Source organism: Rhea pennata, chromosome 4 (assembly GCF_028389875.1).
Source record: "Rhea pennata isolate bPtePen1 chromosome 4, bPtePen1.pri, whole genome shotgun sequence".
In the NCBI taxonomy this organism is placed as follows: domain Eukaryota; kingdom Metazoa; phylum Chordata; class Aves; order Rheiformes; family Rheidae; genus Rhea; species Rhea pennata.
This window is the reverse complement of record NC_084666.1, coordinates 42,898,889-42,924,052: the sequence shown is the minus strand read 5'-3', so window position 1 is coordinate 42,924,052 and position 25,164 is coordinate 42,898,889. Positions and strand designations below refer to the sequence as shown.

The window sequence follows — 25,164 nt, the reverse complement described above, 5'->3', positions numbered from 1 at the left end:
TTATGCTGTTTCTTCTGTATTGTTTCTTGGGGATTCATGAATTCCTCCTTGATTTAAATGATGAACTTGTTAGGTCTGCCTTAACAAAATGAACTTTATCTATTGGCCTTGGATGCAGGGAATGTAATTTGTTTGAAGCCTTCTTCACATGTTGGGAACTTACTTACTTATTCCTAGCAGTCTTAGCCACATGATATCTTGTTCTAGGTAGAATTGAGGATTTGAAACTTAGCCCAGTCTCTCCCCAGTGCATAATCAATGACAATGATATGAGGAACACCACAGGAAACTAATTTTATGATTTAGTTTGAGTTTTGTGTATTTATCAAGAAAGACACTTTTTTTTTTTTCTTTTAATGTGAGAATACATGTATTCTTTTATATGGCTAACATGTAAAATTTATTTTCAGTGAAGCAGCACCTTTTTTTCTTTAGTGTTCTTGGAAAAGGACAAAAATCTCACCAAGCAGAATCCTAATATAATAAAAAAGGACATCTAAGGTAGGATTAGCTTTAACCATTTAACTGTCTAATGTTTTCCAATCTTCTTTAAAGAATTCTAGGGTTTTCTCTAGGAGTTCTTTATCCAGTTGAAGCCTGAGCCCTTTCTCAGTCTTCTGTTGTGCAATTTAAACGACCATATATTTCTCTCAGGTGTTTCTTAGTGACATGCTTTCCTGAGCACTCTGCTGAGGTGTGGTATCTAAAATTAGGCACTCTAGTCCAGCAAGATTATAGGTATTAAATATGCAGCTGAGTATGGTGTTCACCTTTCTTACAATAGTGTGGCATTGCCAATTGCTGTTCAGCTTCTGATGCTATGTATAACAAAGTGACAGATGTAGAGCACTACAGTACTTTTGGGTCATTTGTTTAATACAAATACAATTTTTTTCACAACAAATAAGCAAGATATATTACTTTTGTTTCCCTTTCCTTCTTTCAATACACATTCACCCACAAAAACATGTAATTTTTTCTTTTGCAAAAGAGAAGGGAGTTAAACAAGAAACACAAACTTGTAGTTCCAAATATTACACACAGTAAAATATTTTCATCATAGAGTAACTTTCATTGTGTTATTAGAAATTATAAACTGTTTGTTCTGGTGATGGGGAGATTACTGTTTTTTCTACAGGACAGAAAAATAAACACTGCTTTCAGATACAGCAGTGTGTGAATGGCACCATTGGACTAGTTGAGAATCTTCATAATGCTAATGATAGTCAACAGCAGTATGTTTATGCCAGTTTCAAATAATCTTCATAATGCTGAAAACTTACTTAAAAAAATTCAGAAAAAAGATGCATGTTCATGAGTTGAAATACCTTATTTAAAAATCTAGCTCTTAGATCAGTTTACTTCCACCTACCTTCATTAAAGCTTTGCTTAATCTGCATTCTTGTTTAAGTAAAAGTCCTTCACTGTAGTGGCAGCTCTGCGGATTCTGGTGTTGCAGGTCTTTGTCAAGCTAAATTCCACTTTCAGTGCATTTGCCTGGGATACCATGTGGCTACACAGGCAGCTCTATACTGGTATTTATTAGCTTTATTGTTATGTATGTATGCGCTTCATTAATAGGTCTTAGAGTGTATCTTAAAAACATAAGTACACTACTTTGCAGCATAGAATCCTGTAGTCATTAAATTAATACAGAATATTGTGCTTTGTATAGGAATGAAAAAGCATGATTGATAAGCAGCTGTCTAGTGTCTATATTTGTGCACCTTCATGCAGACCTGTATCCAAGGCATGTTGGTATGAATAGCAACTTGTCCTCTTGAAGAGATTCCAGTCTAGCATGAAATCCCTAAAAGCTCTGGAATATCCACTGCACTTAGGAAGAGAGAGGGATGCATGGGGTAATACTGTAATGCTTTAAGATGTTAAAGGCTGCCTCAAACCTTCTGCAACCTATCTTGCTGCTGATTTCAGCAGACAATGTCTTATTTTGCTTTTTTTTCCCCGTGAATAAATATTTCAGAGGGAGAGGAGGAATTTCAACTGAAGTTTTTCTCCATTCTTAAATTTAACTGTAAGCTTAGTTGTATGAGTAATTGTGGTGAGCATGAGTGAGGTATCATGAGTGTGTTGAAGTTGAAGTTGTTAGTATAAAATGATTTTGCAAATTGTGTTCTGTTGCAGACTCTTCAGTGTATTTTTTAAAATGTGTAATAATCTTGTTGGATGCCATAGATTTGCTTCCAAAAGACTCAAGTATTTTTTCTTTGATTTGAAATTTATACAGTATCAACAATATGAATGAGTCTTCAGTAAACTGTCCAAATAGGAGATAAAGCACTTTCTATGGGATCTTGGTGCTACAGCAAGTCAAGGAACAAGCAGGCTAAACAAGAATAGTTTTGTTTAAATGAACAAAAAGGACTTGCCAGTAAGAAACTTTCTGCTGTTTGAGAAATATCTTAATTATCTTTTGTGATATTATTCCTATTCAGTCATTTTTCCTGTGATTCATCTGGTTTTGTTGTAAACATTTATCCAGACATTTAAATGTGTCTAGTAATTTTAAGTACCTGCAGTTGCTAGTCATTCCTTGGTACTGTCATTGCTTTCCAAAGATATTTTGAAGCTTCTTCCACAATTATAAATGCAGAATTGATTTGGTTACTCTTGTATCGCAAATGAGAAGCTGTTATAATTCCATCTCTGCAGTTGTATAATTGGAAAGTTATTTTATATGAAAAGCAAATGTCATTATGTGAAAAGACTTGAATATTAATCCGACGCAGCTGGAGCAACTAAGGACAAACATTAATGTGTGTTTAGGGCCTATTCAAGCATCAAGACTTTGTGTCCTGTCTAGACAAATGAATGACAATCACTTGTCACAGTCAAATAACGTTATTGGTTCCAAAACAAAAGAACATAATGATCAAGTAAGAGAGTCAACTGCTACTTCAGGTACACTGAGGTTTAAAGCCAGTGTAAACACGTTCACAAAGGAATGCTTAATATATAAATTCCAATACCTGTTAGGCCCAGCACCCTTGGTAACTGCAAGAATGGGGTGATTCTATTTATCTAATTGTAGAAATTTGAGTGGGTAATGAGGAAATTTACCATTATAAAGTGTAAGACTACTATAAAAGACTGTCAAGTAAGTTCTCTGCCAATTATGGCAGATTTCTCCCTGTGAATGAAGCAGTGGTGTCTCATTATGTTTTCTCTGGTTCTTTATTTGCTTGTTTGCTTTTCTTCCTTTGTCTAAATAAAAAAATCCAAAAGGAGCTTCTAGCTTTGTTTGCTACGTTTAGGCCCCAGACTTGTCCAGGCCTCTACGTAACTCCACGTCAATACTGGCTGTTGTGTGCTGATGGTCAACATCACAGGTATGACAAAAGAATCACAAAATTGGTTCTTTATATAATTCACACTGTTGGACACAGTTTTTATATCTACATTCATTTATCTATTGCACCTTTTAATGCTATTCACACCCCATTTTTACATGAGAATGCTTAAAATATAAAAGTCACTGCTGAACTGTTCAGTCTCTAACACCCCAAGTTTACCATGTTCAGAGAGAAACGATCAATTTGTAAGTCAGTTCAAAACAGGGAGATAAACACTAAAATTCTCTTAAGATATCTAGGTATGGTCTCTTATGCCTACCTTTCTGTATCATGAATCTTAAAAAATAAATTAACCAAAAAAGCTTCCATCTTCCCTATTTGTCATCCTTTTCCAGACCTTTAGTAGTAGTCAATTTAATTTTACATGATTCTGCAGTAAACTGCATTTTTATCTTACTTTTGCTTTAACACTTTGTATATCCAATTTATGAATGAGCATTCTAATTCACTCTTACAAAGAAAAGTAAACAGCCAAGCTGCTGTTCTAGATGGGTATCTAAATTTTCTCCCTCCTTTTCTTATTTTGCAACAGCTAGAGTTTAAAAACACAGCTATAGGGGGGCATGAATTTATACTGTTTTGAACTCCTTATTCTCAAAAATTCAGACATAATAAAAACCAATACTACTCTTCAAATGTTTCAAATATCCTTAAGTTGATAAAGCTGCCAAAATACTCAGGCCCCAGTGTTGTTGCATGAAGTTGTGTACTTTAGGCTTAGAGAGTGTTTGCTGTGATGCAGCTCTGCATACTTCTATTCGGTTAACATAGGTAACTTGACTGGTATCTTAAAGTGTGTCTTTAAGAAGTTAATGAGTAAATAAGATCCTTAATAGTAACAAACAGATGAAAAGTTTTTGTTTTCTATAAACAAAATGATTAGAGCAGGTCTGTTTCTACTTTCTCAGCTATCCAATTTTTTTAAAACAAAGGTCATCTTGTCACATTATTTTGGCATTGTCTGTTAAAATTGTTCTCTGTTGCACTTTCTACACTTGCACTTTCACTACACTTGGCTGACTAGTTGAGAAACTACTTCACAAATGGTCACATCCCATACAGTAACAAGTTGCTTTGCTGGATCCATTTTCCGTGTCAGGGTTCTGGGTTTTGTGTTTTTTTAACTGAAAAAAAATGCACAGTCACTTCTACTCTCTTTTAGCATTTGTAGTGTAGAAAACACTACACCTTATTCTGCAAGAAAGAAACAATGCTGTCGCTGTCAAACTGGCATGACCTCAGATGTCATTTCTTCAGCTGCCAGCTGAGAGTTTGTACCTGTCTGTGCTACTGGCACGACCACCGCATCCTTGATATCAGAGTTCTGAGTGCCCAAAGAGTTTTTCTCCTCCAGTTTTTTGGCAGTGTCTGGGCAGTTCTGAACAAAGATCACTCTATTGTAGGCTTTCAACCTGCGCCACAGTTGCACATAAACCTTACACTGTACGTACATGAAGACGAGGCCCCCTGTGAATCCAATGGCCACCACAACGAGTTTTGTCCAAAATGGCCATTCAAGGACACCTTTGAAATAAAAGGATTATATTCATTACTGTTGTTATACAATGCATATAAAGTATTAAATATCACTAAAACTTTTTGAAATAGGGCCACTTGCTAGGAATTCCCAAATATCGTTGGGGCAATCATGGCACCAGTGTAGAAAGAAGAAAACAGCATCTATTTCCTATCTTATAAGCAGAAGGCCATCAAAGAAACTACATCTGACCCCAAGTATCAAGTGATATCACCACAACTTGGTTAAATGAGAAATTCAAGGCCATGACAGAAGTGTTATAGTTGAGATAGATAGCTGAGAAATAGAACATTTTGCTATTCTTTAATAATATCCCAATAGTTTATGGTTTTCTTAAGTAAAAATGTAAGTTCCAAAATTGAGGTAATGGGATGCTTAACAATATTACACACATCTTTAACAGTAAGTAAGTTTTTTTTCTTTCTTTTTCCCCCCGCTCCATTCTACTAGAAGCATGACACTATGAATGTTGGTGTTCTACAGGCTGGCGGTATCTTAATGTTACTGAGCTGGTCTTACATGCATGGTGAAGCCAAGGTGTAGTAACAAATTTAGTGGAAAGAGTTCCAAATGCTGAATGACCCACATTCTTTGACCTCTTTCTTTTCCCTGCTAGTCTGTCTGTGCTGTCCCTCTCAACCCACCCACATCAAAAAAGCAGAATTTATATCCTGTGTAGTAAAAGAGTAACTAACTAACTGATTTACAGTTTGGGGTATATCTGGTCTTATTTTTCTCTTTGCATCAATCTTGTAGGTATAGAAAAAAATCTATGGATGCCAACACCAAAAAACTGCAGAAGAAATCATTTTAACTTGGTATAATATGAGTAACGTTAAGATGATTTACTTTGGCCTAAAAGTAGTCTTACAACTTTAACAGAATAAATTACTGTTGTATTAAGGACATCATTCTAATCCTAATTTAATTCATATCACTGCAGCTGCTTTTTCAACATTAACACTCATCACATTTAATGACCAAATGCTATACACAAGAGGCAGACCTCAGTACTGATGTTTAACATGTCAGGTTTCGAACAGTATCTGAACTGGTTTATTGGTTAGGTTTACCAATCAAATGTTTCCCATATGGGGGGGGGGAATGACACAGCAACCTTTAAATAATTTTAAGAAATATTCATTTTTAACTATGCAACATTAACTGACATTAATATTACTTAGTTTTTCTCCTTCTCAAAGTATGCTTATGAGGTTTCTTCTGTTCCAGTTTTCACCATTTTTTCCCAGCATTTCCCATTTAAACAGAGATAATGAAAGAACAGAAAAAGCAAATTATAGGCATGCCTTTCTCCTCTCCAGAGTGCACACATTTGATTCTGTAAAAGTACTTTTTTCCTCAAAAAGCAAGTTTTTAGGTGAAAGAGTTTTGCTCAAGAACACTAATCTTTGCATATTTTAAGCAGCTTTGAGGAATCTCTATGTCCATTTTTAAGGTAGAGAAGCATTCACTGAATTTGGGAAACAGTGAATTCTAGACATATTGTGGGTACTTTGAGCACAGAATGATTAATTTGATTCTTAGACATTCTATTTAGCAATAAATATTCATGTTATCTGTTTGGTTGAGGAAATTGAACTTAACCACAGCCTATACATTTTTTAATGAATGATATGATTTATGTTTTACTCATAAATAGAACTTCAAAGCCATTCTTAGTCCTGTCCTCAGCAAGTTTTTCAAGATGAAAAAATGGTTACTCATATAGAAAGAATGCAAAACAAGACTTTGTATTATCTATGCATCTGCAACAACTTACTGGGGCTTCTTGTTATGTATGTTCCTCTCATTGGCAAGAAAGGCAGGGATCAGGAGCGTCATCAAATATTTATCTAACTACTAAGGCACAAAGCTCTGTGTGTTTTGTTTTCCATGCAGAGTATAACACAAAGGCAGAGAGAGACCTTTGTCTCTCTACTCTGTACTACTCAAAGTCAATTCAGATAAGAAAGGAAAAGCTTCTTTTTCCTCATCTTTAGCATCATGCTCATTGTTATTAGTATTTAGTAGCATTTAACACTGAATAATCTCAAATCATTTGTGGACTTGACATGGAAAACTGTAGATCAGTTTGCAGTGTACTTTACACAGTTAAGTACAGTGCAAAAAGATAACTATTTAGGCTAAACATGTTTTTAAGTGTAACATATATATATAGCCAGTGAATTTCCTTTCCAAATACAATTTTTATTATTTTAATTTCTTGGTTTTGTAAACAATAAATTAGAAACATGACTGCTCTATGATCAAACTTTAGACTTTAGACTACAGTGCGAATACCAAAGATAGAACAGGGAGAGTTCGATGGGCACTAGCAGACCTAGCACTGGATGAGAGGAGCATCGCTGAAAGGCAAGTTCAGATGATGGGGAATATGCATCTTCACAAGGGTTAAATTGTTTTCTGAATGATCTTACCTGGCATGTTTAATCCGCTAACTAGAGAAAAAAGAATACAGGCTAGCATATCACACCAGGTTAGACTGTTACTTTGCTAGGCTCCAAAGTAAACGCTTCTAAAGAATTACGAAAAGTCAAATCCATTTTCCCTTTGGAATGTTCAATTTTATCCTTTTAACAGTATTTTGGAGCAACAAACCAGTGTTCTGAATTTCAGTATATAAAGGGCTTCCAGTATCTAGGAGCTAAGGCAACTAAACCACTTTTTTGCTGTTTCTGCTTAGTTAACAGACTTATTCTGCTATAAAACATACTAGTTGAATAATAAATTAGTCCTACATTAATGACATTCCAGTACTCAGTAGGCATAATGAGGCTGAAATCCTGCTTATGGCATCCAGAGGGAGTGTTTCATTATTGGCAATTAAGAAGTAATTTTTTTCTAAAGCTTTTGCAAGAACTTGTCTTCCCCTTGTCTATTCTCCCTGCCTTTCCCCACTTTGGAGTTTTCTTGGGAAACCCAACTGGAATGATCGCATTCATAGTGAAATTCTGTTTGAAAGGGTTTTCTGTGCTGTTTAATTCCCACACTTAGGGCTAACACAGCTGTAACTCCATCTCCTGGAATTCTGTATTAGGCAGCTTGTTGATGAAAGGGCTCTAGCCTGTTTTGCAGGATATAGAGGTTCAAGTGGGTGATATAAATAAACTGATATTTTGGGAACTGAACTTGCACTGAGTTGTTTGATTTTCACACATCTGTTAGCCAGATCTTTAGAAATACCCAGGTAATGGGAGCTTTAGCTGTAGTAATGGTTACAGCTAAGATCCCTCCACAGTGGTATAACACAAGCTTGCAATGCGGAGGTGTTCATTACGTCTGCATTAAAGCATTTGATGTAACCATTTTATTAGTGAGCTATTATTTGAGAACAGAAAGTGACTGATTACATAGCTGCATTTTAAATCTATTATCAACAGCTGCATTATCAACAGTATTGAAGAAGAAAAAAATATACTTACCATTGTCATTGCCTTGTTTAATTTCCTCGGCTGTTCTGTCAATTAAAACATACAATGACCAAACAACGCAGGTAATAGCAATTACGTGGAATGTAACTGAACAGACTATTTTCCTCCTCTCACTTGTTGTCATCTGTAGTTTCTCCCACTGCAATAAAAATTAAAAAAACATGAAGAAGGAAAAAACAGTCTTGTAAAATTTTACAAGAAACTGATTAGGCCATTCTCTCTCTTTCCACCAGAAAAGCAAGCCGTAGTAAAATTAACAAATGCTTTCATTTTAATAATATCCTGAATAGTAGTATGTGCACATGTATAACATTCATAACCACCTCATTTTCACAGGTTCACTGAACGTAGAATTAGGAAGAAGAGTTATGTTCTATTTCTCTGCTTCTGAATGGCATCTAAAATCATTTCTTTACAGTATAGTCATAATGTTACTATACAAGTATACTATACAAGTAAAAAGCTGAATATTTATTTTAACTTAACCTAAAGTGTACTTTTGGTGATGAGAGAACTAAAAAAAACCAAACATTCTCTTGCAATACTAAACTATTCTTGAAAAGTTGCTTAAAATTAAAGGAATGTAGTTTGGTAATAGGCTTTCCATACGCTAAGAGTTTAAGAAATACACTTCCATTGAGGATTAAAATTAATAAATTTGAAAAGATGATTACATGGAAATGTTTGTACATGATAGCAGTTAAACAGTCTCAGTAATCCAAGAAGTATCTTCTAGCCATATATTTGTAAATTATGGCACTAAATGCTGGCTTAAGTTATGGCTATTTTAAGATGAAAGAGGTTAGTCTGCATTTGAACCATGCAATTATTCAGGTGATTTTTTAATCATCTTCCCTATGAATACATTCATTTTTCAGCAATTCTTAAAATACAACCCATCTCTACTAAAATGCTTGCCTTTGAAAACAGATGAAAGGATATGACATTTAAAAGCAAAATGCCTCCTCAATTCTGATGAATAATATCTTGGAAACCATAGCTAGCATCTCCTGAATAAAACAAGTACCAAACTCAATACAACAGTGCCACCTCTCCCACAATCATGTTAAATGCAAGACTGAACTGTGCTACAGAATCCAAGCAGTAGCACTGGCCCGCGCAAGAGCTAAAAACTGCTACTGTGTTTATGTAAATCTTGAGTATACTCAGAGTGCGGTTCTTACTAGCTTCCAGGCACCTATGGCTGGATCAAAAACTCTGGCCACTTCAGAGCACTGGAGTATAAAGTTTACTCTGGCAGTATGAATTTAGGTTTGTTTTTCTTGTTTGAGTTTTTGTTTGGTTGGGTTTTCTGTTTTTGAGAAGTAACATTGCTCTGGTATAACTGATGGTTAAATCAAGTATCCTATCCCATGGCTGTTATGAAACTAATTACTGCTGTATTGTACCTTGGCTAATTCAGTCAAAAATGCAACTACACGTTTGTTAAGCTTGGTACAAATCTAATTAATGGTGCCTGTTGATCTGCTAATACACATACCAGCCAAAGGCATGAAATAAAGCTTCAAGAAAAAAAAAAAGAGTAAATAGATAGCTAGTAGTAAATTTAAGTGTCATGTATCTCTCAGATACAGCACAATATTTAAGAGCTTTACATGCAAAAAGATACCATAAGCAAAGAAACATCCTGTGATGATAACAGACATCTCATGAAGCTCAGGAGATCCTATGGACAGAAAATAGCTGAAATAATAGTATATAGGGAACACTTTATATACATTTTCCCTTTCGTTCTTTTTCTGTAGGGATTTCTATATGGCCAGGTTTGGAGACTGCATTCCGTTCAAGATGGGACCCTTAATCTGAACTGGTATGGCCACTCATCGACTGACCAGTATTTACTGTCCAGTCAGATTCCCATTGAATACAACTGCAGTAAAAGCTGAAAAATGTCAATGCTGTATGAGCAAGATGGCCAACTTTCAGAAGTGCTTCTGCCAGCTGTTAAAAGGTTTAGAGCAGTACATACTGGTGCAAACAAACTTCTTTCATTAATGGCAATTAAAGCTTGCACATGTTTCTGAGCTATTGCCTCAAACCCAGATCTCTGGAGCATTTTCTAGGCCTTACCAGAATTTATTTTACATATGAGCACAAGGCTTAAACAACTCTTTAGAAGAACTGAAAAATTTCCTGAGTAATATAGAAAGAGCTGGTATTTCAGTTTCTGAGATGTGTTCTTAGAAGTGTAAAGTAAACTTGCTGGATTTTGAAGAGCAGTCTGGAAAAACGAGAGGCATAAAAAAAGGGAATAAAACAAACAAACAAACAACCTTACATTCACTGTAGTTTATGTAGGTAGTATTCAATGGACAGAACAGATTGGCATTATCATTACAGTCACCATGTTATGTAGCATTTGACCTAGAGACTTTCATCTTTTTGCAATGAAAATTCAAGCCTTTCAATAGGCATTATTTTTGAAGAAAAAGTTGCCTTTGGCCACATGAATTTTACAAAGGCAAAAATTCTGCCTTAATCCTTCATTCAGCTTTGGATGCTTTGCAGGAGATCAATGTTGAATATAAAAAAGCGTTAATTTTGTTTTTAAATAGGTAAGTTCTGCCATCTCATCTCTTACAGTACATCTTTTGTCCTACTGGTGAGAAAATTCTGTGCTAAATTTTCATTGTTCTGTACATCTGGTGTTGCTGTAATCATTTTACTCTCTGTAACATACACAAAAGTAGTAGGGAGCACTTTATGGTTCTTAGTATCTCACAGAGCTGAACTGTGTGCTTACAAAGCTGTTTGGCCTAGCCCTACCTGGGGGGGGGGGGGCAGGTCTCTTCTACTGCAGTCATCATCTGAGCTCAGAAGGGGAAATTTAGTTATCTTTGCACTCCCATCCTGGTGAAGGTACTGTGGTCTGATTTCTGAAAGCTACTATCATCGTGCACAAGCTGAAAACAACAGCAGATCCCCAATGTAATCTGGAGTCCTGATCGCACATTTTACTTTGGCTGTATAGACAGTACTGTCTGCCTGCTGTCACCTGCTATCAGAATAGTGATAAGGCAGAAATTTAATTTGCTATGGAGCAGAAAAATGGAAGTCACTATTTCAGGATCTTTATAATAGGCTTAAATCTAAAATTTAACTGTTAGCATTAGCACAGCAGCACAATTACATGAAGTAAAAACTGCTTGAAAGCCCATGGCAAAGGCTATGGGAGAACAATATGATGAGCAGTAGAAGCTCTCTTATTTGTGCATTGCAGTCCGGGGCTCGGGATAGCCTCAAGTTGGATGTCTGGCAGCTGCTGCCATGTCACACAGCATGTTACTGCCTCCTCAACCGCTGATAAATTCACCATTGCTGCATTTTGCAGCTTCTGTAGTTCTCACGGCTCTCTGCATTCAGTAAGTGTAAGACACAAGTAAGTTGCATCACATTTTACTTACCAGTGATGTGGAAAACTGCCACTATCAAGATGATGACACTGTGACAAACCGTGGTCAGATTCCACCAAAACCAGAAAAATAACACAAAAGGAAGTGCTCAGATACAGCTTTCTTTGGAAACATTGTTAATACCCCTAAGATACTCTAAACACTGGAAGGACAGAAAGAAATGAAAGCAGTAGCAGAAGGAGGACACTTTTATAATAACTTGCAAATCAGTAAGTAAACTGATACACATTGTAGCTTGTGTGTCCAGCCTACTCTAAAGCACCCCTTCACTGCGGTACATCCCATTGTGACCACACGCAGATTCATTTATACTGTCCACTTTATGAACAGGCTGAAAATTGTCACACCTGCAAGCAGCTTAGTATCGTGCAAATGCAAGCAATCATATGAAAATCTTACTTATCCATAGAATAGGAGTGCTAGAATACTTCCTACCACTGTGAACAACCCTAAGACCTTTTATACAAGTTACCAAACAAATCCACACAATACAACACGTATCCCAGTAAGAAAGCTCAAAATATCCCTTCCTGTGTCCTACTGAAGTCACGCTAGTTTGCAGCAAAGAATTACAACCTCAGCTGGGACAACGAGAAGAGCCAGAGCACTTCCACCCATTGGTGGAAGCCTGAGCTTTGCTAGAAGAGGACAGATCTGGGTTTCTACCCCTACAGCTGACTCCCAGAAAAACTGGCAAAATGGATTACCACATATTTTATTTAAAATGTTTGTGAAGCTTCTTTGAAAATTAAAAACTAAACTTGGTATGCTGGGAAGGAAGTAGGTTACAGCAGATATACATTAATAAACCTAGTTCTGTCTTCCAGTAAGTCAGAATGCACATTCCCATGACAACAGGGCTGCATTTCTCCTATATGCTTTTATTGTATGTCTCCAAACAACATTAATTTCTCTCTCTCCTTTAAAGAAATACCAGCTAGTAATATGACAAAAAGTAGCGTTAATAATGAAAAGACAAAGAAAAGTTCTTTGGGATCTATATGTCTTTTAGCATATTTGATTCAGTGTATATACTGTTCTCCCCTTCCCCCCCCCAACCCCTGTTTTTCTTTCTGAATAAGCTTTCCGAAACATTGCACTGTGCTGTATAAACCACTGGAGGGTGGTAGGAGACTGTGTACCTCCTTCAGAAGTTCCTGCCAAGAAGCTAGAATGAACAAAGCGCAAAGGAAAGAAAGCAAAGTTATTAACCTGATCCGAAACCAAACCATTCACTGAAACATAGATGGGACTAAATCTCACTGGCTTCATGAATTAACAAATACCATTTATGCTATCTCTTTCCTACACCTTTTGAAACATCATCTCACCTCAACTTCTACTTACAGTTACCTCTTGTATGACATGTGCCTCAACTTGAATTCCTGTATTTCATTTTCTGAAGAGTTTATAATAACCCTGAATAATCTTCATCCTGTTTGGGATTTCTACTCTGTGTTTCATTTTTGTTTCTTAAATATCTCAGTCTGAAACCTAAAGGAAACAGTTACTGATTTTATAACCCTCCCCCTCCCTTGCTATTACAAAATTTGATCTTCCGGGAGGGGGGGAGAGGGGGGAATGAACAGCCTGCTTCTACACAAGGAATATCTAAATCTTCTGTAGCTGACCACCTTCCTTTCCTGTCAAACTGCCTAGAGAACATCCCTAGTATTTGCTTCAGAGGAGCAAATTTGCTTGCTTGCATGTCACTGTTAACAAAAACACAGTTAATCGATATACCACAAATAAACATGGAAATTTTCTAACATCCTCTGAAGATGGTTGTCTGAGTGTTTGGCGATGCTGCTTCATATCCTACAGACACCAGAAAAGCCCTTCTTCTCACAGGTGTATCTGCAATCCTAATTCCTTCCTATACATCAAGCTGAGTGGTTTAAGGATGGCTCAGTACAGAAACAAAAGCTTCACAGTGTTCACCCAAAAGCTGTTATCACACCAGAAAATTGCTCCGTGCAAACTTTGCTGCCCGTACTCCTTTCCCCTAACTTCAGACTGAAGATTTGCTGTGTCCTGTCCCTGCTACATCACCGCTGCGCTTCTGTTGCCCAGCCAGCGTAACATCCCCATGACAGAGCACAAGAGACAAAGATGCAACATGCAGCAGTGTATGCCTGTTCCCTTCTGCTAGGGGTAATCTTTTCTCACTCTGGCCAAAAAAAATTTGTTTATACCCGTTTCCTCAAGAAATTCTGTATCTACTCCAGGTATGCAGATTCATACGTGTTTACATCTCTCTCCTGCAGAGACTCATCACTGAGATGCTAAATTCAAGGTGAAAGTCAATGGGCTGCTTTGCCACATGCTATAAATGTTTGGGCTTTTAACTCCTAGATATTTTCAGGAACCCCGTTTTTTAAAAAAATTCATGTAAGGAGGCCTGGCTGGGGGATTTACTGGAGGCATGACATCGTTAATATTACATATTTTTCTATTCTGACATTTTCCTCACTATCCATCAGTTAGCAAATAAATGACAGTGAATGTAATGTAAACAGCAAGCACAGCTGGAAGGACTTACTCATACTTAGGACTAAATTCATGAAGCATTTTCTGTCTTCTGTTTTCCTTCTATAGTATAAAGACAGACTTCAACTCAACCTCTGTCTTGAAATAAAAATGGCTGCAACATGAAGCCTAAAATAATTTACTGGGGGCTGCATCATGCATGCGCAGTCTAGGAGCACACAGTAAAACACCCTTCTTGTCTCAAAACAGGACTGAAGGATCTAGCGATGGCTTTTGAAGAAGGCTTTTGAGAACTAGAGCAGTGTACAATGAAGTGAGCATTCAAGACATTTCAGTAGTCTGAGCATGTAGCTCAGAATTTACTTTCTGTGGTTTTAGGGAGGGTTTTTTGGTTGCAGTACTTGTTGCAGTACTAATTGGCTATGGCTGCACAGGTAAACTGCTCACTACTATCAGCCTACCAGCTGGAGGAAAGCAGCTGCAACCGTGGTTTGCAGGAATGGAATTCGTGCAGTGGGTGGAGAAGGAAGAAATAACAGTAATAAAAGACAACAGGGTTCTGTACATGTCGGGAGAACAAAGTAGCCACATGTAGATTTGAAGTATTAATCCGAGAAAAGACTTCAATCCTTGTAATTTAAGTAAAAGCATTTTGGGCCGCACTGTGCCATCTAAACAATATTTAGTTGCATCTTAAAGAAGGACAAAGCATGCCTCACCGCATCCTGCTCCATGAGGAGAAGAGCCCCTCTTTCAATCACACAGACCGTGCCAGGTCTGCTGGCTGAAAGTCATCCCAGAGGAAACTCTTGTAAAAAAAATCAAGACTGGAAGACCGGAGTTAGACCCCCGTCGTGTTAGCCGGTGAACACAAAAATAAAACGAGAAACAAACAGATGTGTTGTATGGTGCATCATCGCAGCCATACCACAACCTTACCTCAGTCTGGTCCGCTGATTAGATGAACTGGTATAAATCCTTCTCTAGCAAACCTGATTGAAGTTTAATTTCTCTTCAGATGAAATCTCCTTACATGACACTAAACAAACTTGGCTGAAATTCAAATTGATCTCTGTGGTATATTCAAAACACACACTTAAAAAGTTTAAAACTGAACTATAAATTATGTGAGTACAATTATAAAAATAAACACACTTAGTTCTCTTGTATGCATGTGATATACATGCCTAGAGCATTGGAAGAACTACATAATGAAACATTTCTCTTTGGTAAACACCTCTAAGATTATAATCTGAAGAGAATAATTCATTTGAATAAAAATAAACATCCCTCTATTTCTTTCTTAAATGACAGTTTAAAGAGCTGGACTAGAATGATACAATCAATATGCACTCTTCAGAAACTTAAAGAATTTTAAACTGTTTATGTCATCAATTAGTAGATCCTTAAAAAGTGCAAAATGAGGGTATTAAGCAATTTGAGCACATCATTTCTAAAATGAAGTAGCTGGTTTTGCAATCTGGAAGTACTATTGAGAATGTGTGTCATTTACCAACTACAAGAACTTCAGTACCTGCATCCTAATTCCAACACGGGTCTAAATGTAATAATGCTACACTTCGGAAACGCAGGAATTGCCAGACCTCATGTCCCTGCCACCCAGTGCTATGTCTCAGTCGGAGGCCAATGACAGATGCTTCAGAGAAAAGTGCAAGAACCCTCATGGCAAGTAATTATAGCCATATCTCTCCATATTGGAAGATTCTTCATAGCTCCCATCTGGTAGAAATTATTTTACCACAAAATGTAGAATGCAAAAGTATTCTACAAAGCTTTTACTTTCCAGGAATCCCTTCTGAATGCTCCTTCAACATTAATGAATATTCTGTTCAATAGAGGCGTATGTGATCAGTCTTTGGCACTATTACAGTCTTCTCTTTTGTAAATATCCTTTTCTTGTCCTTTATGTGGATCATTAGCTCCTAGCATAGTAGGTCTCAGCTACTATGATACACTTATCAAAAAAGATAATCCTGATAAAAACTGCAAATGAAACATTAAACCGCTGATCAGAAGTCGACTATTACCTCAATGAAATGTCTGGAGAAACTGTGGGGATTATCTGGGACTACAAACAGAAAGAGAAAAAATGTATCTATAAAAGATTCACTTTGGGTGCCCAGGGATACTCAAAAATCAGAAAACAAGCTCTATGTGGGTAACTCATCAAGAAGCAAGGACGAACGCAGCAGAATCTACTTCTCCACAACCTTGTATCACACTTAGTCAACCACAGACTCAGATGCTGCATTTACCTGCTCTCTTGACAGTATTTCTACAGTCATTCGCTATATTGAATACGTCTGTTCTGTATGTCACTTTTCTTCTCTTTGCAGCTAGTCAAGTCTCCTTCCTCCTTTGCCTCTTTGCCTCCAAAATAACAGCATACCCAACTGCAGGTATGACATCTTCCTCTATAGACACTCAGTAGCAAATGCCTTAAAATCATAGTCCAGGTCTCTAAGGACATAAACTCGGATTCCCTTCTCCCAGATCATAATTTTGCTGCAAGGACAGTTATTCTGAAATTTCATTTTCCCACCAAAGCAGGTGAGGTTGCTGCATTTTGTGGTATGCCCTCTACAGGCAACACTAGAGCAGCTATGACACGTGTTCAGTGCAGGATTTGAGATGGATTGTGCTAGGGTCACAGCAGCCACAAGTCCTTCCTCTGCTACAGCAATTACAACATACCATCTCTCAGCGGTCTGTGCCAGTCTCTGTCTTTGACCGACAAGTAGCAAGCACTCCCTTCGCACATCTGAGAGTATTTTGGTCTTAAACGGTGCTATGGATGTGGACAGAAAGTTGCACTAGCATGGGGAGAAACAAGAGAGGTGGATAGCGATGTGGAGGTCAACATCCCCTTACATAGTATTGTATGCTCTCTACTTTCTACAATCTTGTCTAATTAAGAGTGAAAATTCTCTAAAGAACTGCATCTTCATTATGTTCCCTTAGGCACCTAAGATACAGCTATGCTATATAGCTATACGACCACAGCTTTGTTAAGAGAGCCTTTACCTGAATCACCTTCTCTTCTGCATTCATTATACTGCTTAATTCCCTAAATACCTAACTGTGGGGCCTGCTGAGAAGCAGGCATTTCAAAATTGGAGCTGATGAAATAAAACTGGTGGCACTTGAAAAGATAAATCAACAAATACACTTTCTGTTTATCTTGCTGTAACTATAAAGGATGTACAAAGTCCTCTTCAGAAGCTGCTATATAAAATTAATTATTCCACTTTACACCTTAAAAACATTTTCACCTAAATTTGCCTTGTCTTAGATGCGTGCAAGCATGAAAACTCTCATTATCGCCGTGTACTAAAGGTGCTTTGTCATTTTTTGTTCTCATATCATGTGCTTGCTTCTCCCATTTCCACTATTTGATACATTAGAAATTCACTCTTTTCAACACGCAAAGTTCCTTAGAGTTCTCATTTGTACCTTACGGAATAAAAACCTAGAGCCATTTATTTGTCAAGCTTACTACGTAATCTGGCCTAAAGAAACCTATATTACCGTCTCTGCACTCCAAGGGCCTCCATCATCACGTCACAACGGAAATGGAGAGATGTATAGCAGTATGCAGAGGAAGGAAGAGTAAGAAGGGAAGTTTACATGCCAGCAAATCTTGTGAGAAAAGGAGTACAGCTGCACAAGAAATGCGTGGCAACCATATTCAAATATTCACAAAATGGACATATTCAAATATCACTGAATGAAAAGTAGCCATTTCGTAGTGTTGGATGAACTTCTAGAACATCTTGCCTATCTTTTCATTTTCAGCTCATTTTATATCCTTCATATATATACACACATAAATACACACACATATATATATACACACTCTTTCTCCCCTCTGTACCCATCAAATTAATAGTACAAGTGATCCTGACAGTTACTTTTTATATGGCCATTATTTTCTTCCTGAGGTTTTAAGAGACACTGACTTGCACTGTATGGAAGATACAATCCAACTTCTGAGCTTCCCTTGCCCAAATTGGTCTGAATTGTTAAAAGACTTGTTTTAAATGTCCTTGTATACCAGTACTGTTTTTTAAAAGATATATTTTAGTTTAACCACATCTAGACATCTCTACAACTACATATGCACTGCACACACGTCTGATCTACCACATCCCCAAGATTTACAAAAACAAGCTGATGTGCTTCATTACCTATAAATGTGACTTTAGCAAGCCTACTGCTGATTTCCCAATGCATAACTACTATTACGGTGTCTGTCCTTTAGTTTTCCCACAAGAGGGACTCTTTTGATCCAATTAAATAAAGATGAAATATAGGAAATCTGTGCTAAGGAAAAGCTACAATAATTAATACAAAACTACAGGAGCCTGGTGCTCTGGTGAAGAGCTGAGGGAGGCTCTTCATTCCGACAGCCCTCCAACAAATGCCCAGTTTTGGGCAGCATTCCAGTTTTGTCACAAATAAATGGCAGCAGATGAATAAAGAAAGATTTTAAATTCTTGGAGGAAAAGGCCTTTTATTCAAAGTGATTTGAATAGAATGCTGCAGGAAGAAAATTAAATCATCACTAAAAAACATAAAATATAGGGAATAAATTATGATAATTATCCCCTGTGATCACAATTTAGATCAAGTACCATATATACCATTGACATGGTCCAAGAGAAGCCATTTTTTGCATGCCTCCCACTAATAAGCAAGCATCAGCTTGTGAACTAAAACTCAGTTCATATCATACGCCTATCAGTAGTTCTGATGTAAAATATATTTTGATGTAATTCAACACTGTAAAATTGTATGTATTAGTTATGTGACAGGTCAATACATGCATTAACTATTAGTCTATCAGATCATGACCAGCAGCCCACTGCTATTAGAATCAGTAAAATTCTTAGCTTCAAAACTAAACAGTAAAAATGGCATTTTTACAAAAGTCCATGAACAGTAATGAACAGTTTAGGCCAATGTTTAGGGGGATTCTTATACTCCTTAAATTTTACATGACTAGCTATCCATTTTGTATCAGGATGTCATTCTATTTGCATTTTCTTTAGTGGTAAAGTCAGTATTGAGGGATTCTGTTCCTTAATTTTAAAGGTCCAGCTGACCAGCTGCACAGTTACAACTGTTTGTGAGGCCAAACTATAAAATGGAACACCAAAGTGGCCCAAATGAAAAAAAAGAAAAAAAAGAAAAAAAAAATCTTGTTTACTTAAAAAAAAAAAAAAAAAAAGAGAGAGAGAGAGAGATGCTGATAAGCTGCACAATGCAAGAGTAAAGTGTCCTCTATGTAAAATGGATATGTAATTTTTGCTGAAAATACAAGTCGCATCTGTAAAACATTTCAGAAAAAAAAGTTCATTTCTGCAACTTGTGAATTGTGTTGGTTTCCACTGCGAACGCCCAAGAGCTGCAGGTGCTCTCGGACGACTTCAGGAAGCACAAAAGGATTCGTACCTGACAGAGCTCATGTTTTTGTTTCTGCACAGTAGTGGACAACATCACTAATGCCTTAAGCTGGTCAATCTCCTGAATTCCCTATATTTTTGTAAATGTTACTGACCAGCAGAAGTAGCAAATTTGGTTATTAGGAGCTAATTAAAAGAGGAATCATCAAAAACTTTTTTTTTTGTTTCTTCAAAAAAAGTTAAAAGATGACAAACAACAATAAAAGCATCCTCTTCCCTCCCCAGAAAGGATACTGTATATATTGAGGTCTCAGCAAAATGTCACAGTAAGATGACTTTTTGCAAGCCCAGTGGTATCTTATGACTGTTTCAAGGTATGAGACACAAGAAGTCAGCATCTCTAGTCAGAAATCCATGTAAATTGGAACAGCTTTGTGAGAAAAAGCTGTGCTGAATGAATGAAAATACAGAGATGAAAAGTTAACCCAAATTCTACCATTACAAAGACTGTACGCTCTATTATTTTTGTTATGGTACAAAATGCAAGACAGCCTTGCTCTGAACTACAGCGTGTGATCTATTTACATATAAATTAACAGTAATGCTCGAGTACTATCTCTCAAACATCAGAAATACAACTGTCTGAACAAAGTAGTCCCTTGCATCCTTGAGGCATCACAATAGGGTATCAACGCTATAGAATTATTTTAGCTTTAAAAGCTTTAATATACACATTCTCCCTTGAGCACAAAGTTATTCACCATAATGACAGAATAGCCAATAAGAAAGTAATAGCTTTGTGCACACTGGTGAAGTATCTGACCTCCCGTGTTACGAGAAATGATTTGAGGCTCGCAATGTTTTGAGATGCAGTTTGCTCTAAGAAAGAAAAAACTGGAGCAGGTTGCCTTGACAACGCTGTGTAGATGCACCAGGAATCAAAAGGAAATGTAGGATCTTCTGTGTATTAAGCACTGAAAGGTATTCACCAAATTGGGTTAACGGAACTAATCCCACAGCAAGTCAATGTTACCTGACCTATGCAATATTAGCTATCACTTCTTGTCATGAGTCTTATTATAAAAGAGATGAAAAAGCCAGGTGGTTCATACTTCACAGCACAGGGCAATATGAAGTAAACAGCAAGCAATACAGTAATGACAGCTCAAAGTTTTTTTTTTTTTTTTTTTTTTTTTTCTCTTTTCTTCCCCTAGGAGATTCTGCAGGTCACTTCTGGTTCTGACAGTCTGCTCTGTTAGGAGGAGCGGTTTCTAATGGAGACTAGTTTTGATTTCATAGCAGGACTTCACAAAGATGTCTCTGCAGGGAATATCACTTTTTCAGCAGTCAATACTATATACCTAAACAGGAGTGTAATACAAATTATCCAAGTGCAGCTGGCATTTAAACAAAAATAAATCAACACCCTTAACATCTTTTGCCCTCACTGAATCTATCATGAGTAGTACCAAGTTTTATCAAATAGTGAAGATTTACCCACAAAGATCCAGTCCTGAACTAATTCCTCCAGGCAGTTATATTTCTTCAAGATTTACTCTTCCTATAGGATTGCACTGAGCACATAGAGAAGGGAGCTGAATCTGGGTCTCACACACGAGCTAAGAGCTCTAACAGCTGGATTAAGAGCAGTGCAAGTGACAGTTGTTTTGTAAAAAAGGCAACCTATGCTGCTCTAATTCAACTAGAGGGAGCAGAAGCAGATATGTCCCTGCAGTACAGAGTGAAGCCCTTAATCTGGGAGAGAAATGGGACTTAAAATACTCGCTTTAGACTTTCCTTTCGGCTATCAGCTCTCCAAGTCGCATTCTGGGCATTTTTTTTTCCTCCCCTGTTTCCACAGGTGATTAATTTTCCCCTCCACATTTTTTAAGAGCTTGTGGGACTATTGATTTCTTGAGATAAAAGGTGCCTTAGAGCTAGGCATTACCCGCTACCAAAAGATGCCTGGGGCTCTAATCTTAAATCTTAATTGGGACACAACCCCTTCTCCTGATCCAATGGTCTTGCTGCAACAGAATATCTTTAACCTATTATATTAAAAGATCGTTTTCAATTCAATAGGTAAATCAACATCATACCAATCAGTTGATATCTCCCCTTAACGAACTAATCCAACCACATTGAGCACTGAAAGGATCAAACTAGGTTTAGCTTCATTTGGAGTGTGTGAAATTTGAATTAATCTGTTCCGTAACTTCCCTCCAGGACTTAAATACCCTATTCTGGGCTGTAGGAAACCATATATCTCCAATAGGGGCTTTATGCTGTGAATCCTGTATTGGAGTTAGAGCTGACACGGACACTTTATCTCACTTATTACAAGCTGTTTTTTTTATAAAATAAATGATACCAACTTGAGAAAGAGCATTCCTTCCTTCTCCTATAATGACAGCAGATGGGTATCTAAGAAGTCCCAAAGAGTTCAAGGGTGTAAAATGCACTAGCGCAAAGAGATTCACCTTATATCAGATTTTGAAGTGCTATTTATCAGTTTATAAGCAAAAACAGAATACAAGAGCAATAAACACTTAGAAGATATTTGTGCGCATTCACAATAAACAAGATCAGGTTTCTTTGATTATCAGTATTTGTAGACTGGGTTTCCTTCTGTTTAATATAACAAAAACAGATACCCTTTCTATTAACACCCCCCCAATAAAAAAAATTCCACGGGAAGAAGGCAGCTGAATTGGTACATAATGCTTCCCTAAATAAAAAATTGATTTGTTCATTCTTAATGAAGAGGAGTAACTAAATAAGTACATGGTAACAATGCACAATATTGCTTATGCCTCATAAATAAAACATTGGTTGTAAACAATTTCAAAGGCAAAACAAAATTAGGAGAGAATATAGACATATCTGACAACACAGAATAATCTGCTGGGATAATATATCAAGGGAAAATAACTCAAGAGACACCAGAAATCTTAGACAGCAAAATTTAAATATGAAAAGTATCTGAAGTCTATAGTGAGATCCTGTGGAGAAATCTCCATTTGAAGATTTCTCTTTATTTTAAGCACCTTTTAATGTGACACTTTCCTCCATTTTATACTCACAGTATTTCGATTCAGATCCTGTTTCTTCTATGCATCAAATACTAGATTCAAGAGATATGAAATGCAGGTGCCACTTTATCAAGATTACATTCTTTTTAAAGAAGAACTGCTTTTCTCAGGGTGCAGCTATTACGTGCTAGAGCTCAACAGGAAACTGGCACCAGCTTACTGTCACTTTCCAATTCCCTGCCTGATAAATAAAATTACTCTCTAAACAACAAATTCTGCATTATGCACTGCAAGTTCTAGAAGTTAAAGCTACAAATATAACTATTTTCTTTTATAAGCATAAATAATGGACATAATGGAGATCAAGAGAAATAAAATCAATACATTAGACAATACATCCAGTATTCCAAACTGAAGTGCTTACTATTTAATCACTAAATTCAAATTTAGCCAATAATTAAATCTATTCAAATGTACAAAACATTTGCAATGCTGGTTGATCATCATTTAAAAAGATTATTTCAATGCAAAGATTCACTAAAATGATTAAGGTTTATTGGATGTTGGTCCTTTCAGGGATTCTGAAATTAGGTAACTGGTGCATATGACAAGAGGCTATAGCTTTTAATAGAGGTATCCTCATTTATGTTAACTTAGTATGCTGTCCACTGTCAATTACGGTGCTAACAGCTGTAGGGCACAAAATCCAAACATGATTTTGTTATACAACTATGGGCTCTGACAGAAGGAGTTAGGAGATACTTAGGGCGCATGAAAGGCTGAAGCATGCATAAAGATAATGCACAGGTTGATTTAAAACAGCGCTGATTTATAGTTAAATCCTGCTCTTGTGATAGCAGAAAAACAAGAGTATAGATACCTGCAATTAGGTTCTGTGCTCTGTAATTTTTCCCTTCAGCAGACCAGCAGTTAGAATGCTACAAAAGTAGTATGATCAAATTGATTATTATAAAGCACTGTATTGGCAAGAACCAAACTCTACAATCTCGCATCATAAATACAGTAGGGGTTAAAAATCAAAGTTAGTCAGGAGGTGGGACCCTTTCACTTGCAGAATGCCACTTCAAACGATTATGGAAACAGCATCTTCTGTTGGAGCTTGCCCCAAATTTTCATTGTAGGGGAAACTAGTTTCTGGTTATATTAAAAAGCACAGGTTCTCATGGAACTAAGTATGCAGGCTTCTGTTGGAAATACATCTGTGGTCTTTCATTTAGGAAAGTAACACTGAAACTAAATCCTTTTTTCAAGATTGTCAAAAGTTTATGACTCAATTGTACTTTTTTCCATTTCCCGTTAGTATAAGGCAAATGGAAAGCTGACAAGAACTGCATCAGATTTAGTCATTAGCTGACGCTGCTCATAATGTTTCTGTCACTAACACCAGAGAAGTCCTCATCTTCACTGCTTATGAGATTTAGGAATTTTTAACTCACTGCTGCAGAGCTGGATTTAGTGCCGGACAGTCAAGACTCTCAGCCTCTAGCACATAGCCAGGCCTTACCAAACCTAAGGACCTCAAAAAAGCTCTGGAAATCCTGGAGTGACTATAACTGATTTTCAGATCCTGCAGCAAGGGGAAAGGATGGTGGAGAGCTTCAGCTTTAAGAGCCGCCCAGGCCTGGAGCACATTGGTCCCTGGTAACCACTCTTCAGAAAACCTGAACTCCTAGGGAACGCCCCAGAGCTGAGACTTCAGGCTTCCAGGCTCTGTAAAAACTTGCATAAAGGACCAGTAAGCAAACAAATACTGTTCCATCGCAATTCTCCATTTTTGCAAAATATGTAGATTTTAACAAACAAGCTTTTTATAACAGCTGTTTAGTTACCAGACAGCTGTACTTACACGGCTGATCTCTTCACTATCACTCTTTCCTTCCTTACCTTGTCTTTGCAACAGCTCTCAAAACGCTTGGTTTACAAAACAGCTTCTCATGATGGAAGAGTCTTCCATAAATTGTGATAAAAGAAGATGACAGTGCATACTAAGTAGTGATTATGCATTTAGTTTAACATAACACATGAAGGATGTCATAGTTGAAAGCTATAAATGCGAACAAGTATATCTGATTTTAAGAGATTCTTAAAAGTATTCGAAAAAATATTTCCCAATATTGGTTTCTGAAATGGATGCAAATTGTTAGACAGGATCTGTAATTAGATGCTGAGCTCATTTTTTTACAGACAAATATTTGTTAGCGATGCTTTTGAGGTGGAGAACATGGCCAGCATTTTACTGTCAGAGAGAGAAACTACATTTGAGTACTACTTTGAGCAGAATCTAAGACTTTGAGCAGAAATTAAAATATCCTCTCTGAAAGAAAAGGCTCATCCTTAGCATGTCTGAAATCAAAATCATACCCGATAACCAATTATACAAGATATGGCTAAACAGATT

At 36.9% G+C, this 25,164-nt stretch overlaps 1 protein-coding gene and 1 long non-coding RNA gene across 3 annotated transcripts in view; one reads left to right on the top strand and one right to left on the bottom strand.

Annotated features, from left to right (window-relative positions):
* Window positions 1-3,248, top strand: LOC134139429 (uncharacterized). Its single transcript, XR_009958145.1, has 2 exons — window positions 1-501; window positions 2,249-3,248. It is a non-coding gene; the product is annotated as an uncharacterized LOC134139429 (long non-coding RNA).
* Window positions 3,249-4,574: 1,326 nt separating this feature from the next.
* Window positions 4,575-25,164, bottom strand: part of MARCHF1 (membrane associated ring-CH-type finger 1) — an 85,320-nt gene continuing 64,730 nt past the window's right edge. For both annotated transcript variants that reach the window (XM_062574711.1, XM_062574712.1), the window contains 2 exons: window positions 8,355-8,502; window positions 4,575-4,898 (listed from right to left, as the gene is read on the bottom strand). In XM_062574711.1, the coding sequence (XP_062430695.1) occupies window positions 4,597-4,898; window positions 8,355-8,502 (450 nt within the window). In that variant the 3' untranslated portion in view covers window positions 4,575-4,596. The remainder of the gene's footprint in view (window positions 4,899-8,354; window positions 8,503-25,164) is intronic.